We start from the raw sequence: 23,090 nt of genomic DNA on the forward strand, positions 1-23,090 counted from the left end.
CTCTCAGATATTGACCAAGGGAGAGAGTGAGCGAGACAGTTGCGTGTGGGGATGAGTGAATTGTAAGCAGTTCCGTTGTGTTGGAGATTTCTTCGGTCGAAATATCGACCCAAATGGGGCTTTGCTTTTGCTCCGTTTAGAATAAAGTTGGTTTGTGTTTCCAATCATCTGCCCGTTTAGCAGTTTCACCCGTCTAGATCCAAGTATTCGCCAATCTTTTGCTTCGTAATCTGAAACCCGAAGTCTGTTGATGCAGTCCCTTATAAATATCTTAGGACTCGTTTCGACGCTAATTGCTGTATCTTGTAGCTGTTCCATCAGCCAAGCGCACTCATGGCGTTCGCAATGCCCAGCCGTATGGTTTGGGCGAGATACATTAAGCATCTTATAAGTTTGCGGAAGGTTCATGGTTTCCGTGACGAAACCTAGGTCTTCCTCCGTCAACTTTTTAGGCATGCGATCGTCGCTCATTTGTTAAGCATGCCCTGCCCACTGAAGGCGTTGTAATTTAACGAATTTCCAGACTTCTAGCCCATCGTACAGTTCATACAACTCATGGATGTACCGGATGGGCCATCCATCACGGTCGTGAACTGCTCCCAAAAATTCGCCCAAGGACTTTCGAACGTATTTAGCAAATTTTCAGAGTCTTGGATTAGGATTCAGGTTTCGTATCGATAGCATAGCATTCGTCCTATGATGGTTTTGTATACGCGGAGCCCCATGTTTCCGTGCACACGTTTCGATTTCATTATTCTTATTCGCTAGCTGTATTCGACTTGCTTATCAAAACAAACAGCTTCCATGGACTCAGAAACCAATCCCTGTGTCACTAAATGGAGTTTTGAATAATAGTAATCTGATTTATTGGATGTTCTTTTTTCAGTTTCCTGAAGTGTTCATGGAATTGATCGGTAAATCAAAACCAAAGATAAATAAACACAACGCAGCCCCAAAGCCACCAAAAGACCCTCCTGCAGAGCCGGAAAATTCATTTGATCAAGGATTAAAATCTACAAAAATTGCCAATTTGTTGATTGTTATTCGCGGACTGATTGGATTGATTCTAGAAATGGACTTTACTTGCAACATGGACCTGTTTTTGTTAACTTGCAAGGTTTGCTTACGCATCTATGGGAGAAATTGAAAATTAAGTCGTTTGTTTTTCATTCTTAGGTGATTGCAAGATTAGTTTCAGCTTGTAAACCGTCCATTCAATTGTCAAAAGTTATAACATCAAATCAACTGGAACAACTGATAAGACTGGCTGTTTGGAATGATCAGCAACAACCGTGGGCTGTGCATACGATTACATGTTTGCTCCAAGTATATATTAATTTGTTTTATATGTTTGCTTCTTTACATATGAGATGTTTTTAAGGATCTTTTGGATGCTGATAAAAACTTCAAGGAAACATTCGACGATGACAATGAAAACAACGATGGAAACCTAATGGAGGGGGTGGTAGAGATCGATGACTCCGCAATCGATATATCAGGTACGGTTGCCACTAATGCTCTAGTTAACAGAGAAGCAGTCACTTTAATGAAAACTGATCTTCAAGGGCCAATTCTCACACCATGGTTTTTTTTATTTCTCAGAATCACAGCAAAGTCTACTACAAAACTCGCAAGTCGTGAAAGATATTAGCTATGCTGACAGTAAGTATTCTCAACTTGGAGTTACTCGCATTAGAACATTAGAACTAATTTACATTTTCGTCGGTTAAGCTGTAAAATACGGTCAGTTGCCATCACTGATTGAGTGTGAAGATGCGGAGCTCGATGAATTTTTGCATGATTTCGACATAGTCGACCGAGGAAGAAATCTGATAAAGAAAGACAATCTATCACAAAGTAAGAACAGTTTCAATTTCTTCTGCAAATCAGTCTCGAGTGCGCTGGATTCCCGTTTGGATTATGGACTGGATACGAATGTTGAGATTCTGATTCGTCGATTGACCATGACCCCGTCACTAGATTTGTATGATTCGTTGCCGCAGATTTCAACGAATGAAATGGATTTTTCATCGTCCGAGCTGTTAGCTTGGCCAGAAAACATTACACTAGCTTGGTCGGGAACAGAATACAATAGTGGCCAACAAGCTTGTGAAGTGTTTAAAAATGTTTTTGATAACATCTTTGCTGATTTACATTTGCAAGTAATAATAAATGCTGGCTGTCTTGAGTTGAAACTTTTACTAAACTTTAACTTTGTATTTGCAGGATACTTGGGTCCATTTGGAGCAACTTCTACAAATGTGGTTGACTTTGAATAGTGAGTTGTCAGAAAGACCGGGTGTACGAAAGATCGCGTTTGGAACCAATGCAGTGCAAGGTTTGCTTTCGGCGTTAGCTTGGCATTCAGATATTAAGCTGCGAACATGGGGTCTAGGATTCCATTGCCTGACATTGGCGTGCCACTTGAAACCTGATTGTGAGGGTGGTACGAAATTCGATCACTATTTAGAGTCAACTTTTTACTAAGAAAAACACATTTTTACAGACAATAACAGCTACGTTAACCGAAAAATCGATGTGGCTATTATAAAAGACGAAAACTTTGAAAAGATGCTGCTTCGATTCTTCTCCGGATATGGAATGAGTTCATCCACGACAACTAATCGATGCGTAAGATTAATCCTTGGAAAAACTCTTGACTTAACTATAGCCGAAAAATGATTTTAGGCGGGTCCAACAATTTGTAAGTATCTACACGAACTTTTGGGCGTACTTTCAATCAACGCTACTTTCGCGGACCCCACGTCAAATGTTAAGCGAAAACTCAAAGACACACTTCTGAATGTTGTTCTACAATTGGTTCAACCGGGAGGTGCAATATCAAATCAACAGGGACCAATCGATGCTCAAAGTCAATTAGTACGTGATCTCATGTCAATACATTATGATAAAGCTGATTTGAATGTTGCAATGAGTATAATAGAAAGTGTTTGTAAGTAAAACCGATTGGCGACGTTTCCCCAGTCTGAACATTTGGTATTTTGCAGCATTTTTGGTTTACAATAGTATTTCGAATTCTGAGAAAATTTTGTGTCAGCGTTCAGGTGATTCAGGCAACACAAATAATACTTTCGGAAGTCTTTTTGCCACGGTCTTGGGATCAGATAACTCAAAACAAAATACTACTGTATCGGATAGCTCATTAATTGTGAGTTTATTGAAGCTATCAGCTTCGTTGGTGCAAACAGAAATTGACAAGAGATCAGATGTGAGTGAAACAAATCTACTTCACGTATTTCTGAGCTGAATAAACTTTTGTGTTTTCTGCAGGGTGGAAATAGGTCGGAATTAAGTACAGAAAGTCAGACAGATGAGATCAAAGCGGAACAACAAAATAGCATTGAGATTAAAACCAAAGTGCCTTGTGTAGCGGATACAGGTAGTATACTGTTTTGTTTTGATTTCCTGGACTATTTGAAAAATGAATCTATTCTCAATAACAGTGCTCCGACACTTTCCAACAATGAAAAGGCTACTAGGGTCTTTATCACATTGCAACAGTTCATCATTCTCGCTGTTTGTTTCATCGTCATTGTATCAAATCAACATAACGGAAATTAGTAGCTCATTGAATGAGCCTCAGACGACGGCCGATGCGGTTTTTCATTTATTAATGTTACTTTGCACAAAAGCATCACAGACAAATTTAGTTATAGCCCCTATTTACCAGTATTTAGAAAGCAGTAAGATATTTAAATTTTTTTTGTAAATATTGATCAAGTAAGGCACTACTAATTTTATAGATTCCTCGCCTAGAAATATCCTTCCTCGCTTGCAACTATCTGAACCGTTTCTTTGGTATGTTTTGAAAGTTCTTGAGACACCAGCAGCCGTTGGAGTTTTCAGTGAATTGGGCGGCATGAAAATACTTTGCCAAAACTTAATAAAGTGCAATAAGGTTTTGATGAACATGCAACCGGGCTTGGTAAGACCTAACATTGTAAATTATTATACGCACAAATAACTTGGCACGTTTCCCCTATTTAGATTTCGTTGATAATGCAACACTTGACGAAAAGTAGCAAAATCAAATGTATAGCTAGCACGAATGGAACAGCTTCCAGTTCAAAAAAGGCTTCCCAGTCAAATACAAAAGGAACAGAAGGAGCAATCAATTTCGCTCCATTTTGTACGATCTCATCGGAAAATTCGGCTGCACAGCCGGCTGACGTGCTCATACAAACTCCAATAGCATCACATCGACGTGCAAGGACGCCGGCATGGAGCTACATGTTTTATCCAAACGAATCGTATGTTGATTTGACTCTGACCTTACCGACTGCTATTATGCTTATGGAAATACAAATTCAACCACATTTGTCATCATTGGCATCTTGTCCATCTGCGGTTGCTGTGGAAATTTCACGCGATTGTGGTTTAGGGCCCATACCCTTTGGTCAGGCGCATACAACGGTCGGAATGACATTTATTCGATTGAAATTGGCTAAGCCGGAAATTGCATCCAGTATTGTACTGCGACTATACAGGTAATAGTGAATGTTTAAGTTTATTAAATTTGGGCAAGACATGTTCCTAAAAGTTATACGTGCCAATACATCCTACTCTATGCGAATAATTGGATCGTACTGTTAAGGGTTGTACAATTTGTAAAGGAGGCATTGCCGAAACAGTTGAGCAGTATTCCATTCATATTATTTTAAAATGTTCAAAGTCAGCCCTTGCCATCTAGTCATGATTTCACGATCATCTTCGGATACGAAGTGAGTTCCATCATGAAAGTGATATTGGAGCGGGTCTACATTTAGTGTAGCATTTGTTCAGTTGGGCACGAGGTCTTTCGGATATAATGCGAAATTATGTTTGCGTCTCTCATCTTTAACATGATCTGATTGTTTGCCAGCCTTTATCAAAATTGAAAGTGAAGATGCGAATAGAATCATGCATAATTTCGTTCTATGGATGCCCATGGTCTTATCGAAGATATTGCTAGTGCAATACAGAAATTTGGATAGATGGCAGTATTCATTCGATGTTTGTCGAATACGGAACTTTCAACGTTAGCCGTTAGCCAACTTATCATGAATATTCCAGCTGCAGCTTTGCCCTCAATACCTGCAGCCTGCTACAATGAACGGATTCTTCCCTGACGGTTCAAAATTCGGTTTTCTTCAGAGCAAGAAAGAATCCGTGCTCAGGTATACACCTGTAGACTCCCATTTCCTATGTGACTGAGGGAGGGAGTTTTTATCCTGCCCTTCAGTTCCTTTACAGTAAGCAGTGGGAGGCCTGGGGTCATTTTAGCTGCTCATAGAAACAGACTGATCAACGAGTTTGAAGTTTCAAGAACAATGTTAATGACACTGAATAGCTCATTTTCGCGGTCCCGTGTAAACATAATCCCACTTTTTTTTCGATTACGGGTTGGGAGAACATATCCCCCAGGAATTTTCACTAAATGTATGCTCTCAGGGGCCATCCCGGTTCCCATGGTTCCAGAAGGTGTGGCTTCGACAATCTGACAGACTGGAAACAGCCCGGTGCGGAAAACCAAATAAAAGTCTTTCTAACAGTTAACGATCGCTCTGCTTACAAGACAACACTGACACAAAACACAAGGAATTGGTGAGTGCACACCACGGCCATTATGGGCATTCGCACATTATTCTGCAGATGAAGCAGGGAATGTCGTCGAAAAGCAGCATGTGGGTATGCATTAGCGCTTTGAAATCTATCACGGCTAGCAAGGCACTGGCTAAAATCGAAGATACCGATCACAACGTGAACGCCCATTAAGTCTAGATTGTGGATGTGTTCTTGGACAGAAGACATAACCCTGACTGGAGGTAAGGTTGCGCGAGAGAAGAAACTCATTCAAGCTACTATACTACAGGAGGAAGCCCAAAATACTCGACAGAATTTTCTCTGGCAGACACATTTTAATGTACTCATGTATGATCCGACCTTTCCCACATTCTTTCTATCTAAGCTGCCATGCTGATGTTGCAATCTCGTCCAACCACTTTCTGACCGCAAGCTCTTAACTCCTCCACCTGATCCGCACTAACTAAATCAGTTTGCAACAAAGTACATTCCTTATCCTGTAGGTTGTTGTATGCCCAACTACCTCTAGATAAAGAGGAGAAACGTGCAACAGTATCAGCACAGTATCGGTCAAAATCGTGCGACATACAGGGAAACACGCTAACAACGCTGACAAGTGCAGAGCAGTTTCCTGCTGTGCACCGTCATTGCAAAATCATACAACAGACGCGATCTATACGTAGAACATGCAAGAAAAATCAGGTTCGGTGCGGATCCATGCGCATGCGTTCGGCGATTTTGACTTCCGTCTCGTCTCTTTCTGTCAGAATTTCAGAATCCACTTCGTTTGGCTTTACTAGAGGTGGACGGCGTAGGTTGCCTTTCAGCAAAATCGCGATGTTGTCTCCGTTGAGGTTGCAAACCCAATAATATACTATGCGCTTACATTGCACATGCACTCAGTATCCCGCTGCTTGAGCTCAAGTCGGCTGTTCCCTCAACAAGAATAAAGAGATAATTCACGTAAGCAACGCCTTCAACCACCGAAAGCTCATATTAGCAGTAATTTGTTCTTTGCGGTCCTGTATTCTGCGGATCCAAGGGTTAACTCATCTCGGCCTATCGCGTGCTGTGCAAGGAGTTGTCTGCCGCTCGTTTGATGATAACTAGCCGCTCTCCCAGTACCCCCAATGAATGGTTCGAAGTATGAGCTCAATAGCAAAAGCCACGTCGTGTATAATGCTTTCGCAACTAGAGCGGTCGAATGTCCGAGTGTTACTAAAATTTACAATAAGGCAATGAGTTCCGTTCTGATAACCATCCTTAATTATCGGCAGTGCCAGCCTTGAAAACCCCTACCCCTAAAATTGGGAGTGTTCTCGAAGTTAATTAAACATTTCTCATAATGTTTTGACATAGAGTTCGCTTTGAGAAGGATTATTCCAATTGTTTCAGTAAATTTAGTATGTATATCGCGCAGCTTTTGAAACCTTATATAATACACGGTTTTTTCAAATTTTCAATGATTTCAGACCAAAAGACAGCTCAAGCATTGGTCTCACACAAATATCAGTACTTGGAACAACGATATTCAACGGTGGCAAATGTATTGGTAACAATAGTAACGAAATGTCTGCATTGGAAGATGATTCATTTGCCAAGACGGGCGTAGGTTGGATTCGAATTCTAGCTCGTTGCTTTAGTGTAGCAATGTTTGTCCCGGATAACCCGCTTGCGAATGCTGTTGTTAGTGCCACGGCTGAATATCCAGGATTTCTCGAAGCCTGTTGCACGTTGCTGAATATCATGCCTCTTTGCTCCAACATCGCTTTACAAAATTTGGAAACGGTGCTTCTGAAACTTGGAACACATAACCGGACTCTAAGTTTGAACTTAGTTCATAATCTACTCTCGGGAACAATGCCACAAGGTAAGTAGGGATCGATTGAGTCAGAATCAAACATTATTCAATACTTGAATGTTTCAGTTTATCGCCTGTGCAATGAAGCTGTCTGCGATCTGCTGTATGACCTTTGCACCAAAAATGACGCCTACACTACTGATAGAGTACTCGTTTTACTGGAATGGATTGTGAAAGTTCACGAAAATTTCGACCCTAAATCTGTGCAGCATATAAATCCCCAAAGTGGTCTGTTGAAGGTCATTTCATCAATCCTCTGGACAGTTCACTCCGAACATACTGTTCCTAATTTAACAGAAATAATAACTGACGACCTATTCGAAGTTTGTTTCCGCATGATTGAGAATTCGGAGACAAATGCTGCCCTGAAGACATCATTTGATTCGTTGTTATGCTCATTTTGCTACATTCGACCTGAACTTTTCAGTAAATTGTTAACCAGCTGTGGATTTGTGGAGCACATGCAAATGGAAGGTATGACGGACGACACAAAAGAAGCGAATTCAAGCAGTAGACTTCCAACTGGTCAAGTGAATGATGAAAATCTCTCGAAACTATTCGAAAACATTTCCTTATTGAGTACCTTATCGGCAGCGTGTCAGTCGCGGCAAGCTATTCAGTTACTCATTGAGTCGAAACTCGCACGAAGATTGGCTCAAGCTGTACACGAGTTGTGCTGTTCTATTTCGCCTGAAGTTAGAAAGATTTCGTCGAAGACTCGAAAGATTTCAAATTGTAGTTTAACGGATTCAGATAAAGCAGAAAATGTAAAAATTGATGAGATGTCTACCGATTGCGTGTTGAAAGTCTACCAATTGCCGGAAGTGTTAGACTTCTTCTCGGAATGCTGTGCCGAAGGACAGATGCGAGATTGGTTGGGATCCTACCAAGGATCGATATTCTGGAAGCCCCTTTTGGAGTTACTTTGCAATCACAGGCCCGTTGATTCGAGTGTAGAACCTTTGCAACAGCATTTCATCCGAATTGAGCGCTCAACAATAAACTTTTTCTCACGTGTAACAGCATGCCATCCGAAAAATCAGGAGAATTTAACAACTATTTTGATTTCGGTCATTAAGAAGCCACAAAAAATAACACAGCCAGCAAGTAATACGATCATTTCGGGATTTACGCGACGATTAGTTTTACAGTTGTTATTAGAGAGTGAAAAGATTCTTGTCTCGGTGCGTAGTAAGATGACGCTACAAAAGCGAAGTAGTTCTATGTATTTGGTGAACAATCATCCTTCAAAGCGGACAAATGCCCATCATCTGCTTTTCTACTTAAGTTCGCATACTAAATGCCAAGATCTGTTACAAAATTGCATATCAAGTAAGTGGTCCCTTCTAGTCCGATTTTTAAAAAAATATTGTCTAATCTGGTCTGATTTTTAGTTTATTCCAACATTTTACCGTCGATGAATTCGGATACAAAGCAAACCGATCCCACTAGTTCCAGCAATGCGGGGAAAAATCAGATTGATAATCATAAGGAACTATTGGATATGGGTTTCAGGTTAGGCGCGCAAGGTATGGAGTTCTTGAGTGTGGTGGCTGGTGTGACGGCGAAGGATAAACGTCTGAAAGATGTGAAGAATCAGGCGGCAGCCTTGAAGGAGAAAGATTTAGGTCCTAAATATTCAAGTAAGTACGAGAAAGGGTGTCTCTTTTACAATTTTTCTTTTGTTTGCAAAAAAACATTTTTCTACAATGACCATTCAATGGCTTCCAGAACTAGCCAGCGATGATTTTTTCGCAGCGAATCTAAAAAATCAAGTTTCAAATTGTGCTGCAAATTGTCTTCAGTTTCAACATAACGTCTGCCCCGACGTGCTTCTAACCAGTGACACGTCAATATCTCAAATTCTTGCTTTGATCCAAAGTCGCGGCCATTCATTATCAACGCCATGTTTAGAACTTGAGCTGGTAAGTTACTCACGACGTGTTCGAGTTTTCTTTTACTCAAATGAAGTGCTCTATAACATTACAGATCTCCACTACAAATCAGGCAGATGAGTTCACAGATGAATCACTGATTAAAGCATCAAATATGGAACCTCTGCCAACACCACTGCAAAGATTTTCGAGTCGCGGTGGTTTGTCACTCTTAGCCCATTATTTGCCAACGGTGTTTCCGGAAAATTCAAAAGCTAACACTACGCATCCGGATAAGGAGAAAACACCACCTTCGAACGATTGGGTGAAAGTCGAACCGAATGATGAAATATATGAGGATCTGGAAGATACGGCGACTGAAGCAACATCGAAGTTACCAACAATAACATCAGTGCCACAACATTCATTAGCTGCTTTTGGGTTGTTCCTACGTTTGCCAGCCTATTCGGACGTTTTATTGCGTGATAAATTGCGAGCACAGTGCTTACTTCGTCTTGTGTTAGGTGTTACTGGCGATGGGGAAGGAAGTAAGTTACAAAGTTTAGTTCATGAAAACTAAATTATCAATTTTCGCAGCTTGTTACTCTAATTCTTCTTTGCAGGCATAAAAAGTCTAATCGAACTCTGTTCTTTTATTTTCAGATGATATCTACAGCCTGTCTCTAGCTCCCTCACTCCCAACCTTACCGTTTGAAGTATTCCGTCAACTTTTGGATAGTTCCCCATTGACGACTGACGATGGAGTGCTCTTACGACGAATGGTCATCGAAGTGGGGGCAATGCATTTAGTGTTAAATTGCCTCGGTATTTTCACTCATCAATCACAAAATTATCAAATAACTGGGCCACAAACAGAGGTAAGTAACTAATACGAACAATTTTTAGGCTTTAGGTTCTCAGCATAGATTCTCTCCATTCTTATTCCATTACATAAGATGGGCTATGGGGATGAATAAAGTCTATTTTATAAATTAATTTAATTTTGTGTTATCAGACCGAGATGGAAGACTTAGGCCAACAAATACTTATTATTGGTGACGGTTGGCAGGCAAAATGACTATGTTGGGAGCTGATAGGATAAAGTAGCTTTGCTTCTGCAAACATTTTTTGATTACGTGTCTTTGATTTGTGAAATATATTCGCAACTCAGTTGTTGTTTTTTGTATATAAGTTCTTCGATGTGGCTCCCAAGTCGATATCCGAATAACGGACTCCATCCACATGAGATGCACTTACGTCCTTAATAATGTTATGTGAGTATCTGTCGAGTGGACTTAACCCCACGGTCTTCTTAAGACCCGGATTGATTTGATTGATTTTGATCAAAGTCAGATCCCTGCAGTGGCAAGCAACAGTGATACCAGTCTATGTGGAGTACACGGCTCAGCATTCATACTGATGGATCCAAGATCTACCGAATTAACGTTTGAAGCCCGAAGGTCTCTTTGTTAGTTTGGATGTAACCACAACCCCTATGAAACTCCCATTAGGGCGCTAACCGCTACAATCGAGCTGAAAGCGTTTCCCGGTGCCACCACGGGGAAGTTCTCCTCCGCCACTTGGTTTTGGTCTGCCCGACAGGGTTGCTGCCCCGTCTTCCTTGCCTCACCTCAGAGTACCTGCGCCTCATTGTTGACGGAATTGGCTGAAGAATTTGTGATACACACAACTTAAAAACTATGTAAGCTGCTTGTGTTGCCTAGAACAAAGTTTTTAACTGTGAGGGCCAGCCACTACTTGATTGGAAATATGGAGCTGCTTTCTGTTTAGTCCTGAATTTTGCATAGTCCACCGCGTAGTTTTGTAATTTTTTGGCGAAACGTTATGAGATTTATATTTGGAGTAAGCTACTCTTTAGAAGGTGATAATCGGTCCGTGAAGTACTTTCTTTTCTTCAGAAGGTGATAATTGGCTCCCGAAATACAATATCAGTGAATTATTATTAGAATTTTAGCCAATAACGGAAATTTCTTCTTTTTTCCATTTGGTAATACATTCGTTCTTTGCCGACAATTTGCAGTTGTGAAAAACAAATCGATTCGTTTCTTTTAACCTAAAAATGATTGTATTTTTAGATCGCCAATGGTGTGAAAAATCCAGCAAGCGACCAAGATCAAGTAATATCCGATGACAAATCTCACGTGTATTGGGCCAAAGGTACTGGTTTCGGAACTGGTTCCACACAGCAATCATGGGATGTTGAGCAAGCACTTCTCAGACAGAAAAGCGAAGAGGAACATGTTACAGTGCTTTTACAAGTATGGATCCTAAGGACACCGTTGATTCGTGTCGATATTATAACTAAAATTTACTAATTTTTGCAGGTTCTTTCGAGCTACATAAATCCAGGAGATAAAGTTCCTAAATACTTAAGCTGTGATGATGTGGTGGGCTACCACGAGCTTACAGAAGTAGCTGGTGAATTGCCATTGATTTTCCTAGATTTATTGCAGCAATCATGCTTAATCCCGGCACTAAGCTCCTATTTACGAAATGATTCTGTTTTGGACATAACACGTCACATTCCACTCTACCGATCTATACTACAATTATTACGTGCTCTCGCTCTTTGCAATCAACTAATGGGACTGCTACAACCAAAGGATCCATCTGAGGAGTCGACGTCAATAGCATCGCTTCTGGTTAATATGAAGACTTGCGTAGATACGTATGCAAAGCGTTTGAAGTGAGTATTTTTCTTACGAGGCCCATTTACAGTCAAGCCAGCCTGGTAGAGGTTAATAAAATAATTACCGACAAACACGACCAGTTGCCTTGAAAATGTTTTTTTTTGTCTAAATCTTTATTCGGTACAATGCATTTTGAAGAGATAATTTGTGAATCCGTAAATTTGTGGATTTTATGTTTGTGGCAACTCAAAAATCCAAAATAATATTGAATAACTTTGCGAATGGATCAAATATTTATGTTCAGGGCGAGGTGATTGCGTTTGAATAATCACCGACTTGACAGTGAATGGATCTCTTACACGCATTGCAGGTTTCCATATTTCCAATCGTATTGTTTCTTGTATTATTTAGAGTGAACAAAAAATCGAATATCAAAGGACAAACACAAAAGGTAACGGTCAACATAGACGACGGCGACGATGAAGGTTTAGCTCTATTAATTCCTGATATCCAAGAAACGACACTCTTAGTACAAAGAGCTTCAAATATAGATTATCAGTCTAGTAGCTCGCATGACACCGACAAAGGATACGTAGATAGGCCAATAAGTAATTCGATCGAGCAGCGTTATCTAGAAATTATGAAAAAATTACAATTTGATACGTATGAAATGATTGTTGAGTGTGAAAATGGATATCGTTTTGTGGTATCACATCATTTCGAGAATAACGTTAGAACTGCAGGCGATCGAGGTCATCCGTCGCGTGTGAAACGTTTAGCACAGGAAACCGTGACACTATCAACAAGCCTGCCATTATCGTATAGTAGTTCAGTATTTGTACGCTGTGATACCGATCGCTTGGACATTATGAAGGTAAACTATTTGCTGCCAAATAGGTTTAAAGATAAATATGGATTTGCAAGTTAACTACACTTGCCTAAATTGTAGGTACTCATAACTGGCCCAGCAGACACGCCATATGCAAATGGTTGTTTTGAATTCGACGTTTACTTTCCACCTGACTACCCAAACTCGCCAATGCTTATTAATCTAGAGACAACCGGGCGACATACTGTGAGATTTAATCCGAATTTATATAACGATGGAAAAGTATGCTTATCCGTTTTGAATACATGGCACGGCCGACCCGAGGAAAAGTGGAATGCACAAACATCGAGCTTCTTGCAAGTAAGTATCCACCTACACTGCCTTCATAGTCTTCGAAAGGACAAAAATCATACATTTTATTTCGCTGCAGGTGCTTGTATCGATACAGAGTCTGATTTTGGTTCCGGAACCCTATTTCAACGAGCCTGGCTTCGAAAGGAGTAGAGGCACACCAAGCGGAACTCATTGTTCAAGAGAATACAATAGCAACATCTACCAGGCATGCGTTCGATGGGCGATGTTGGAACAAATACGGAATCCTAGTCCTTGTTTTAAAGAAGTAGGTTGCATAATTTGATAATGCTAAACCTCGAGGCTACATTGCACTTTCTTTCTTTCAGGTTATTCATACACACTTTTGGATCAAACGTCATGAAATTTGTGCTCAAATTGAAAATTGGATAAACGAACTGAACAAGCCCCAATACACGGAGCGAAGTGGTCGTGCAATTTCTTTCAATTCGATGGTTTTGCGCCGTCAATATAAACAGCTTCGTGAGGAATTGGCTCGGCTGCCCGTGCCTGAAGGACTTGAAGATCTCGACAGCCCTTTTAATCCGATCACATCGCTTTTGGCTATGCCTGATATCATGCCCCAGCAGTCACCCACCCAATCGGTGGCACAGCAACCATCAAATTCATCGAATAGCGTTGACGCTGATGGGGGTAACGAGGCGGGAGAAGTTACGACGACGGCTACGACCACCTCGGTGCCCGATGACGCGACATCGTCGACAGTAGCAGCAGCAGCACAAGAGGGTATAATTCCAAATCATAATCAAAACCAGGAGGACTCAAACGATCAGTTTTCTTCAATGTCTTCATCATCGACATCAAATTGGGGGCTTCATACTAGTTAATTATTACATAAATATGTATTCTATTCTATTTTGCTGTTATATATTACAATTTATTCAATACGATCCGAGGAAAGGAACTACTTTAAACGAAACCATATCCACCATTAAGCTGAGCTGGCTTCATAAAACTACACCCACTACAAAATAATATATATACATATATATTTACTTCAATTTGGAAATGTATAATTAAACACGTTTTCCGTTTATTTATTTAATTTGTATTCGTATTTGTACGACTGTATATTATAAAGGATGGTCAACATTAACTACAACCAAATATATTGAATATTTAAACAGGCGAAATTTGCAGTTACTAAAGCCACTTCTTCTTTTCTGCGGTGCAATTGAAACTTACACATGTGCAGCAGCTACAAAAACGGGTTTAGTTAACAGTAAAACTGAACCAAACTATTGTCATTATTAGCAGAACTCAAATGCAACATTTCCAAACAGTCATGAGCAGAAGACTCTCCGATCCGCCATTGGTCTTTTACTTTGTAGGGAGGTTGTTTAGTTGGGACTGCTTTTACTTCAATGAAATAATATGTGTAATAATTTGTAAGCGATAAACATTGAAATATTACATAATGGCTACAGAAAAAAACATGGAAAAACTGAGAAGCAAAACTTGAACTTTTACAAAAGGTGATTGAATTATTATATGAAAAATAAAACAAATTGTTTGTGTTTTTGTATGAATTTGTTTTAAATTTTGAGGTCGAAGTGATTGAAGGGTAGGATAAGCTGTTTTTGGGGAGAACTAAGCAAACGGAGCTCTGGGAATAGAGAAGAGGAAGTGGACTGTTGTCTATCCAAGGTAGGCGAGTTTTTCTAGCAACCAAAAGAACGTTGGCGCAGCTTCAACACCAGTCGCGTCTGACGTTACAATAGAGTGTGTTCGCAGCTACCTAGTTCAGGGAATGGGAAAGATTTTTGTTTCATTGAGAACCAGCAAGTGAAAACTTAGTGCCGAGGTAGGAAAAAAGGAGAAGCCCAATAATTCCCATAAATAATCCACTTAAGAATAACGCAGTCAAGCGCGATGGTATCCTAAAGACTTTCGGACTTCTTACTTTTCTTTCAGTTCCTATTTCTCCTTCCGTAATGTTCTTGAGGCTCACACAAAGGTATTTCCCGAATGATGTAAATTGAAGAAGAAACCATTGGGTAGACTGTCAGCCTCTCAATCTTGTTCTAGGTTCGGATTCCAGTGGCACAATTCCAAAGCAAACAATAGGCAAGTAGAGATTTAGCCCCTTTCGATGGTTTTTGAAGGGTAGAACAAGTAGTTTCAATGAAGATCTTCTATGCGGGTGTGATCATTATTCTCACCAAGTCTATTATTATTACTATTCTGTTAAGAGAAGTTGCACCGCGTCCTTAAAGAACTATTGTTCTCATATTATTGGCTATAGTGTACCTTTTAACCATAGTATGTCAACAAACCTATAACCTTTAAGAATTTTAATATATTTCCTACTTCCAACTATTTCAACTTTGCACATGGTATTCTCCCAGGTGCCTCGACCTACTGTGTACAAATGTTGAACACAACGTGCATGGAGGTTTTGATACACTCCGCACAGAACCTCATTCTGTGTCGGTAGATATTCCTAACTTCCCTAGGTGATAGTTTAGTCGGCAGTGACCAGTAAGTATTCCCACTATAATAAGAAGGTTCTTCTTGGTGGGGCTGAAACAGTCCTTTGTGCGCTTGAGTTTATATCCCTCAAAAAGCATCCTGGACTGCTCCATTTCTGGTAGGCTCGCCCAGTATAGATCGCTCAACCGCTCCTTTTCATTTTTAATGTGGCCATGATGCCGATTCCATAGAAGGGTTCTGGTCAATGCTCCCTTCTTGGCCAGTTCGTCCGCTACATCAATGCCTTTCAACCCAACATGGCCTGGGACCCAGAGTATCCAGACCTTATTGTGCGAGACGAACGCATTCAGCCTCTTAAAGTATTCCTATACCAGTTTAGAGTTCACCTGGTTGGATCTAAGTACCTTGATCGCCGCATGGATGTTAGTCAGAATGGCAATGTTCTGCCCCTGTAGTTCCTTTGGAGATTAAAGGAGACACCTCTGCCTATAGCATATATTTCCGCCTGTACATTTTCCTGGGTTCAATGACCCCGGCACCCGGCTCCGTCAGTGTACAAATATTCAGTTGCCGGTTTAAGCCGTATGTTACAGCCACGCTCTCCCAGATTGACTTGTGATTCCAACGTGTTTCAAACTTCTTATCGAAATGAAACCTCGTTGCCATGTTATCTCTTGTTATCAATAATTTAAATTACCACCTAGAAAGGATATCAATCTTCCTTCGATTTAGGCAGCCCCCGTCTTATTGATACTCCCGGTCATCATGAAGATAACTCTTTTTGGCTGCATCTAGATGGACAAATCGAGAGAAGTTGATTCAAAAAGGACCTCCAGGGGCATGTTCTTATTGCCCCACTGATACAGACACAAGCCCCACTGATACAGACGTTTCATAACGCTCAAATTATACTTGCCTAAAAACTAGATGGTGTTGCGGTCTAAGCTTATTCGTAGCATCATTCATTCTGATGTACGAATTGGGTGTCACACTCATAAACCCACGTCTCGTTTCCAGTAATGACATGACATGGGGGTTGAAGTTAGGCTCTTTAGTGGGAACTCACCTAAAACCGCTTTACTTGCTTCTAAGTGCTTTTCCTGCAATCGTTCATATATTGATGACGCCTTATCATCCACGAAGAAATGGAGCGGCGGAACGATTCGTTCAAACGTTGAAGAACAGATGTTAAGATATTAGCATTTTTGAAGTAAGTTGTAGAGCGCAAAAAACATGATTATTTGATTATTTTAAAACTTCTAAGATGGACGGAGTCAGGAAACAGCTACTTAATTTAGTATTTAAATCGAAATGCGAAATCTTCGTTGCCGATAAAGAAGTATAAAAAAATTGCCCCTCCTCTCTTATGCCTTACCGGGTCATGTACTTTGGCTAAATAGCTGTAGATTTTGAAAAGGAATCGAGCAGAGTTGGACTGGTAAACACCAACAAAACCATGTTTATGAATCTGATTGGTTAAGAAATCAATGGGCAGAATAAGAGGTTGATCAGGTTGTATATTTTCTAAGAAGCGTTGTTTCTGTGGACCGCGGCCCGGAATTTGATGTCGCGGTAGCATTAATAGCGCTAATACCATCTAAGCTGTTGGGACCAAAATTTAGCAATGTAACTGTCTCAACGCTAAGATCAAGTTAAGGCTGTTTTGCGTAAGTGTTCTCTTGGAAATTGTACTAGCACAGTGGTGGAGCAATGTAAGGATCCTGAATGGAAATGCATCGCATTGTCGGGAACCGACGGCGATAATGGGTAGATGTGATTGACGCGCTATGCCCCACATAAGGGACTATGGCAACCATATATATAATGAAGATTTCAAATTGCCTTCGAAAAAAGACTATGGCGTCTTCCTGGTTCACCGTGGCAAAACTGCTTTCCCTCTATGTTCTTTTCAACCACAAAATGTGTGACGCTTATTAGCGTCATTCGTCAGAACTTGATTGCGTTCTAAAGTAACAAAAAACAAAACAGGTCGGGAAACCAGAAGCTGGACGCTTTAGGTATAAAAGGTTTGGTGTTGTTAGTTAGATATCGCGCATTTTATAATTAACGTGAAAACTATCAGATTTGGAAAGTACTAATCGAGATCTTTCATTTGATATCCCACATGACTATATTCGATGAAAAAAATTTTTACATGCCCCCTTTTGCATGTATGGGGAGGCCTTCTTTCAACGGCACCTAAATTTATGTTACTGACTGTATGCGTGGGTTTTCATAGTTCCCACATGTCCACCAAATTTTGTTCGGCGCGCTTCAACCGTTTTGGAGAAAAGTGCGTGTGACAGACAGATAGGCAGACAGTGAACCGATTTTAATAAGGTTTTGTTTTACACGAAGCGAAGCGAAGCTTGGTAGGATCATGCTCTACATTATGGCATATATTGCTGCAAAATTCTAGGATAAACTTAAGGGGAATTTTGCAGTCAAAAACTTTAGTAATATACTATTAACTTTATTTGATAAGATATCGGTGTGCGGCTATTTCAGAGCCTGGACAGTGGCAGCTTCCTGATTTTTTGGCTGGGTAGATTCTGAGAGTGGGACTGTGAAAGAAATGACTAATTTTCGGTCCCTTAATCCCCCCTTGTAAATTAAGTGTCAAAACTGAGACAAGTTTTAAAAAGTACTAATCGAGACCTTTTATTTAATAGCTACATTTGGCGAAAAAAATTTCACATTCCTTTTGCATGCATGGATACTGAAGTGTTAAACCGAACCGAATGTATCCGATCCTTAAACAGAATAGCCCAACTTCATTAAAAAATTAACTTGTTGCTATTTCTAGCCCCTTTTTCTGGCTTCATTTTCTAATCCGATAATTAATAATAATAATAATCGTTGGGGTGACAATACAATTAGATCAGGACTTTGAAGTGTGTTAAAGCAGTTTATTCACTTCATCATAACGTTATACTGTAGGAGGCAATGTGCTCCGCGTTATGCTCGCCCGTGATTATTAATAATAATCGTTGGCGCAACAATCCATGTTGGATCAGGGCCTTGAAGTGTGTTAGAGCACTTCATTCAAGACCGTAACGGTACGCACCGATTCCCATGCCCAAATTTAACGGCTGCTCTTTAGAGAGCTGGGATGTCTACGTTACTTCTCCTGGCTCCTCCAAAACGAAAATATCTACGTCCTAACCAAGGACTAAAAATGAATCATCCGATTTGAGGCCGAGTCAAGATCGCAGTGCATTCTGCGCAACTATCAATGTATTATGTCGTGTTCTTCTGTTTCGGCGAATCCTTGTAACTAGGCAACCAGCTACAAACAGCCAATACATACATACATAAATACAATAGGAAATTTATAAAATGCCGTTGCAATATTAACCGAATCGCGGATTTCTACGATTGCTTTTGGCACCAAGTTGGAAAATTTCTACATCAAACCTGGCCGGATGCACTAACACCTCCACCCAAATGGGATTGAGTTGATATGATGCGCAAAACGCAAATGCGTTCCTGATTGAAAAGTCCCGCCCACCGGATGCTATATTTGTTGCCCCGCAAAACTTCAAGGCTTGCTTAGGCAGTTTCACCTCCTGTGTATAGTCTTCTTGGTGCTGATACTACCTAAGCTCGACTGTAGTCAATTTGATAGTCACATTCCAATCGATTGATTGTCAAGGCAATGCAGGCCGGCTGCGTTGAGGAAAATCGTCTTGAAACTCTGTTCTTTCAAATCTTCCCACCTCCATTAAATTCACTCTTTTGGACCCCCAAATGAAATTGTCAATGGTAACTATCCTTAAGTCAAATTTCCAAAATCCACGAATATCAACGTTTCTTCCCACTCCTTATTCCCAACGCCCCTCGCCTGCACGATATCCATCCCCCTTGGCCTTCGCCTGTGGCGCACTATAGGATTGGCTTGGCTTAGCATAGTATCAAACGAAGAACTCAGTCGACATATACTGTAGATATTGTTGGGTGCGTTGATTAGGAGGCGGAATGGCAGTGGATACGATATATCCCCAAAAGGCAATGCTATCCAGTGAGACTAATTGTTTGAACAACGCCGAGAATTGTTTCAACCTAGTATTACACGGCCCAAGACAATTTAGGAAGGGTACAAGCTTTTCAGGAAATCCTGGGAAGAATTGATGTACACAGCCAGGGACAACGCTGCCGTGGAGACATCATTGTCACACAATTTTCAACTTAGGGGCTTACGCAACCAATTTTAAGCAGGTGCAATCTGTACTATGATCAATAAGCTGATTGGGATTGAATGAGTTGAACGACGACTTTTGTAGGGAAAATTCGCAATAAACGTAAATAATTTGTGTGGGGCACTTACCCCACAGGGTTCCATTCCTATTGCGCCATTCCTTTGAGGATTGTGTTTGTTAAATATTACACTTCCGGAACTGACTTCGACTACGATTTCTTATCACTTTATTCTCCATTCGTACTTTTGGGTGTCACCGAGAACGCGTACTTTGGTAGCGGCGTATGCGATTAAACACGTTTGTATCAAGGGTCCTTACACTTTGAAATATATAAAAGCAAGTGCGCAGTTAATTGCTCTAAGATTCACGTATACTTCGGACGGTTTTGCTGCATAGACAAATTTGCAGAGTAGTTTTTCCGACTTAACAAGCAGCTCCCTTCGTCTTAGTTCGATAATGGTTCGTATTTTGTTAAAATTATAAACTCAGCAAGGGGATTCGGTCTAGTTACAATTGTTCCTCGTCGTAGTATAATAACAGTCTTGATTCTGTCGTGAGAACAAGAGCCGCCAGGCCAGCGTCTTTGAAGCAGAAATCCAATTTGAGTACTTTATGGACAATTCCAGGATTAGATTGATAACTGAACTTCGCCATGAAATTGTTATAGATTGGTATGGAATTGGCCAGTTAATTAGATACCACAGTGAACCCTGAGTACGGCTTGTTTTTAGGGTTTACTAGTCAACGTCTAACGAACGAGAAAGGCTCTAAAGATAAAATTTAAGGCAACCTAAAAAAAATTAAGAAAAAGAAATATTTTATTTTTCCGAAAAATGCCAGACTGGAATAAAACCGTAAATCTATTTAACAGTATATGAAAGCGTACATAAGTCTACACCATATATTTATTATTCCTTTCCGTTAGGAACGTTGCCGACCGTTTGGCATCAAGGAACAGCCCGTGTACGTCCTTCAGGTCGTCCGGCCCAATAATCGTCTTCCCATTCACTTTGCACATTTGATAGGCTGGCGTCAGAAGTTGCACGGCATAACGCAGCGTCGCTTGCCCTGCAATCTCACTGAGGGTCGTGATGGCGCTATCCTCCATTTGCAGTCCCTCGGTCTGCGCCCGGATCCTTATGATTTGCTCCATTTCGGATATGCTGTACGGCAGCGTGCGAATGATCAAGACTCGATCCAGCAGATCGAGGGGCATACCGTGGGGTGAGGTGATGTCGTCGGTACCTCTATGGGAATCCAAATGAAATTAAGTGGGATCATATGGGAGGAATGGTTTCTGTCTCTTACCTGATGACACATCGACCACGGTTTGTGGCAAAGACGACTATGGGAGCAATCGGCGATTCCAGTGACTTGTGCAGGTACGTGAATGTTTCCAAGTCGAGCATGTGAACTTCGTCGATAAACAACACTCCTGGGACCAGTTCTGCAATGCCCTGATCGATGTATCGGTTCACGACCTTGTTGATCTCCATACGCAGTTTGTCTGTAACGGCCAAGTTCAGTAGGGTCGACATGTAAATCAAAGCATCTCAACTTTACCTGTTATCTCGGTTTTCTTGGGTTTCATTAGTTGCCCCATCATGGAAAGAACGTCTTGTCCACCTTGCGGCCTTGCATTCGCTACGTCCAAGTCGTGAAGCGTCACATCTTGGATGACTTCCTTTTTCTTATGCACATCGCCTTTGGGGAGAGGAACGTACTCCTCAGTTTCCAAATCAAACTCGGTAGCGAACGTGTCACTCCGACCTTGGCGTTTCACTGCACCACTGTTGGCTTCGATGTAGATAACGTCGCCAACCTCGACCTTTTCCTTCTGCAGAGATTCGTAGATGCTCGGATCCAATTTGAGCTGCTTTGTACCTTTGGCCGTCTTTAATCCGATCACAACATTGCTGATTGTTTTGCCGTAACCTCCCATCGGATTTTCCGTTTCAATGGGGGTCAATTCGGTGACCTCGCCCTCGTAGACTTCCTTCGTTTCGCGGATACGCAGCCCAATCGATCGCCGGAAGTTCTCCATGAGGACTTCTGTCTTTTTGATTTCACTGCTGTATACTTCCGAACCCACCATGGGGCAGAATGGAACCTTGTTGCCAAGTTCTTGGGCGATGGCAAGAGCTATTGCAGTTTTTCCGGTTCCGGGGGGACCGGCAAGGAGCAAAGCACGACCTGCCATTTTCTTCGATTTGATCAAGTCGACGACAATACCGGCTGCCTGGAAGTATATAGTCAATTGTATGAACTGTTTATAAGATCGTTTTGCGGTGTTATTACCTCTCGAGCGTTTGATTGACCCACCAAGCCGCCTCCGACCGGCAGAGCGGCTCCGCTCTCGTTCAAACCTAACCCTTTCACATGGCTGTGCGCGGCAATTCGCTGTGCTCGGACCGTACTTTTCACTTCTTCGATTTTCATCCTTGGAATGCAATTGACGTGGTTCTATGCGAGCTAATGTCTATGCAGAATGACTTGATATTGATGAAACAAATGCTTGGCAACAAAAATCAATGTGAACTTAGCGTCGGGAGCAAGCAACGCGGGCACGAGAATGTTCCTTTGACATATGTTCAAAACAAAAGTTGTCTTCTTCTCGCACGGATTAGAAGTTTGTTGAAAATTGAACTGCAACATTTGATTGGCAGCTGGGCAGCTAATGTGAGTTGTTAGGATGGAATGGTGAGAATTGGAATAAGACGTCAGATCCGTATTACTGGTTTATATTTTTGAATAAGTCGGTTAAGATTGAGATGGATTGGAAGGGTTTTAAGGGAAAAAATTAAAACAAAAAAGATGGGACATATGTTAAAATTATTTCTAGAGGCAAAAGAAGAAGAAAAAAAAACAGTCTGCTGAGTAATTTTGGGCTGGAAAAATGTCATTAGCAAGATCTTCTTTTAAAATTTCTCTCAACCTAAATTTAAACTAGTTAAAGTATCTTAAAGAGCTCTTTAAGTGAAAGTTCTCCTATTAGTTTACCTAATAAGGGAGACATTGAGGGTGATTTAATTAAAAAGGAAAAGGTTTATCTTTGCCTTTAAGGTTCTAGATTTATATAAAAACACTTTATGGTCAAAGTATTAAGAATATCTTAAATCTGCAGTTGCCATTGAGAGACACAAACTTAAAAAAGTGATTTCATAGCGATTATTAATCTTAAGAAATTATGGGCTTAGAATCCTTATTGTTAATAATTAAATCGACATCTTGAACCAGTCACAAGAGAGTTATATTGATCAATACTTCACGTTTCCTGTAAAATACTTC

General features: G+C 40.8%; 2 protein-coding genes across 2 annotated transcripts in view; one reads left to right on the forward strand and one right to left on the reverse strand.

The window, feature by feature from the left end:
• The window catches only part of LOC119660206 (baculoviral IAP repeat-containing protein 6), a 33,075-nt gene extending 18,380 nt beyond the window's left edge, over positions 1-14,695 (forward strand). Inside the window, exons 17-41 of the mRNA XM_038068642.1 lie at positions 887-1,117; positions 1,177-1,326; positions 1,382-1,499; positions 1,603-1,662; positions 1,732-2,162; positions 2,227-2,446; positions 2,507-2,631; positions 2,689-2,953; positions 3,009-3,229; positions 3,292-3,400; positions 3,465-3,704; positions 3,765-3,946; positions 4,009-4,508; positions 7,056-7,453; positions 7,511-8,776; positions 8,839-9,087; positions 9,176-9,369; positions 9,434-9,866; positions 9,982-10,196; positions 11,415-11,597; positions 11,664-12,025; positions 12,381-12,843; positions 12,919-13,158; positions 13,229-13,417; positions 13,479-14,695. Coding sequence (XP_037924570.1) covers positions 887-1,117; positions 1,177-1,326; positions 1,382-1,499; positions 1,603-1,662; positions 1,732-2,162; positions 2,227-2,446; positions 2,507-2,631; positions 2,689-2,953; positions 3,009-3,229; positions 3,292-3,400; positions 3,465-3,704; positions 3,765-3,946; positions 4,009-4,508; positions 7,056-7,453; positions 7,511-8,776; positions 8,839-9,087; positions 9,176-9,369; positions 9,434-9,866; positions 9,982-10,196; positions 11,415-11,597; positions 11,664-12,025; positions 12,381-12,843; positions 12,919-13,158; positions 13,229-13,417; positions 13,479-13,997 — 7,563 coding nt within the window. The 3' untranslated portion in view covers positions 13,998-14,695. The remainder of the gene's footprint in view (positions 1-886; positions 1,118-1,176; positions 1,327-1,381; positions 1,500-1,602; positions 1,663-1,731; positions 2,163-2,226; positions 2,447-2,506; positions 2,632-2,688; positions 2,954-3,008; positions 3,230-3,291; positions 3,401-3,464; positions 3,705-3,764; positions 3,947-4,008; positions 4,509-7,055; positions 7,454-7,510; positions 8,777-8,838; positions 9,088-9,175; positions 9,370-9,433; positions 9,867-9,981; positions 10,197-11,414; positions 11,598-11,663; positions 12,026-12,380; positions 12,844-12,918; positions 13,159-13,228; positions 13,418-13,478) is intronic.
• Positions 14,696-20,618: 5,923 nt separating this feature from the next.
• Positions 20,619-22,411, reverse strand: LOC119660122 (ruvB-like helicase 1). The gene is made up of 4 exons (XM_038068515.1): positions 22,101-22,411; positions 21,366-22,041; positions 21,111-21,309; positions 20,619-21,049 (listed from the first exon to the last, which is right to left on the reverse strand). The coding sequence occupies exons 1-4, from the start codon at positions 22,239-22,241 to the stop codon at positions 20,695-20,697; spliced, it is 1,371 nt and encodes a 456-aa protein (XP_037924443.1). The 5' UTR covers positions 22,242-22,411; the 3' UTR covers positions 20,619-20,694.
• Positions 22,412-23,090: the final 679 nt, after the last annotated feature.

Source organism: Hermetia illucens, chromosome 6 (genome assembly GCF_905115235.1).
Source record: "Hermetia illucens chromosome 6, iHerIll2.2.curated.20191125, whole genome shotgun sequence".
NCBI lineage: Eukaryota > Metazoa > Arthropoda > Insecta > Diptera > Stratiomyidae > Hermetia > Hermetia illucens.

Bases quoted from the DNA above. Each gene is read 5' to 3' on its own strand.
- LOC119660122 (XM_038068515.1), bottom strand. From the start codon at position 22,241: ATGAAAATCGAAGAAGTGAAAAGTACGGTCCGAGCACAGCGAATTGCC. The intron at 22,042-22,100 runs GTAATAACACCG...ATATACTTCCAG, and splicing joins GTCAATCAAACGCTCGAGAG to GCAGCCGGTATTGTCGTCGA. The intron at 21,050-21,110 runs GTAAGAGACAGA...GGATTCCCATAG, and splicing joins CGTGGTCGATGTGTCATCAG to AGGTACCGACGACATCACCT.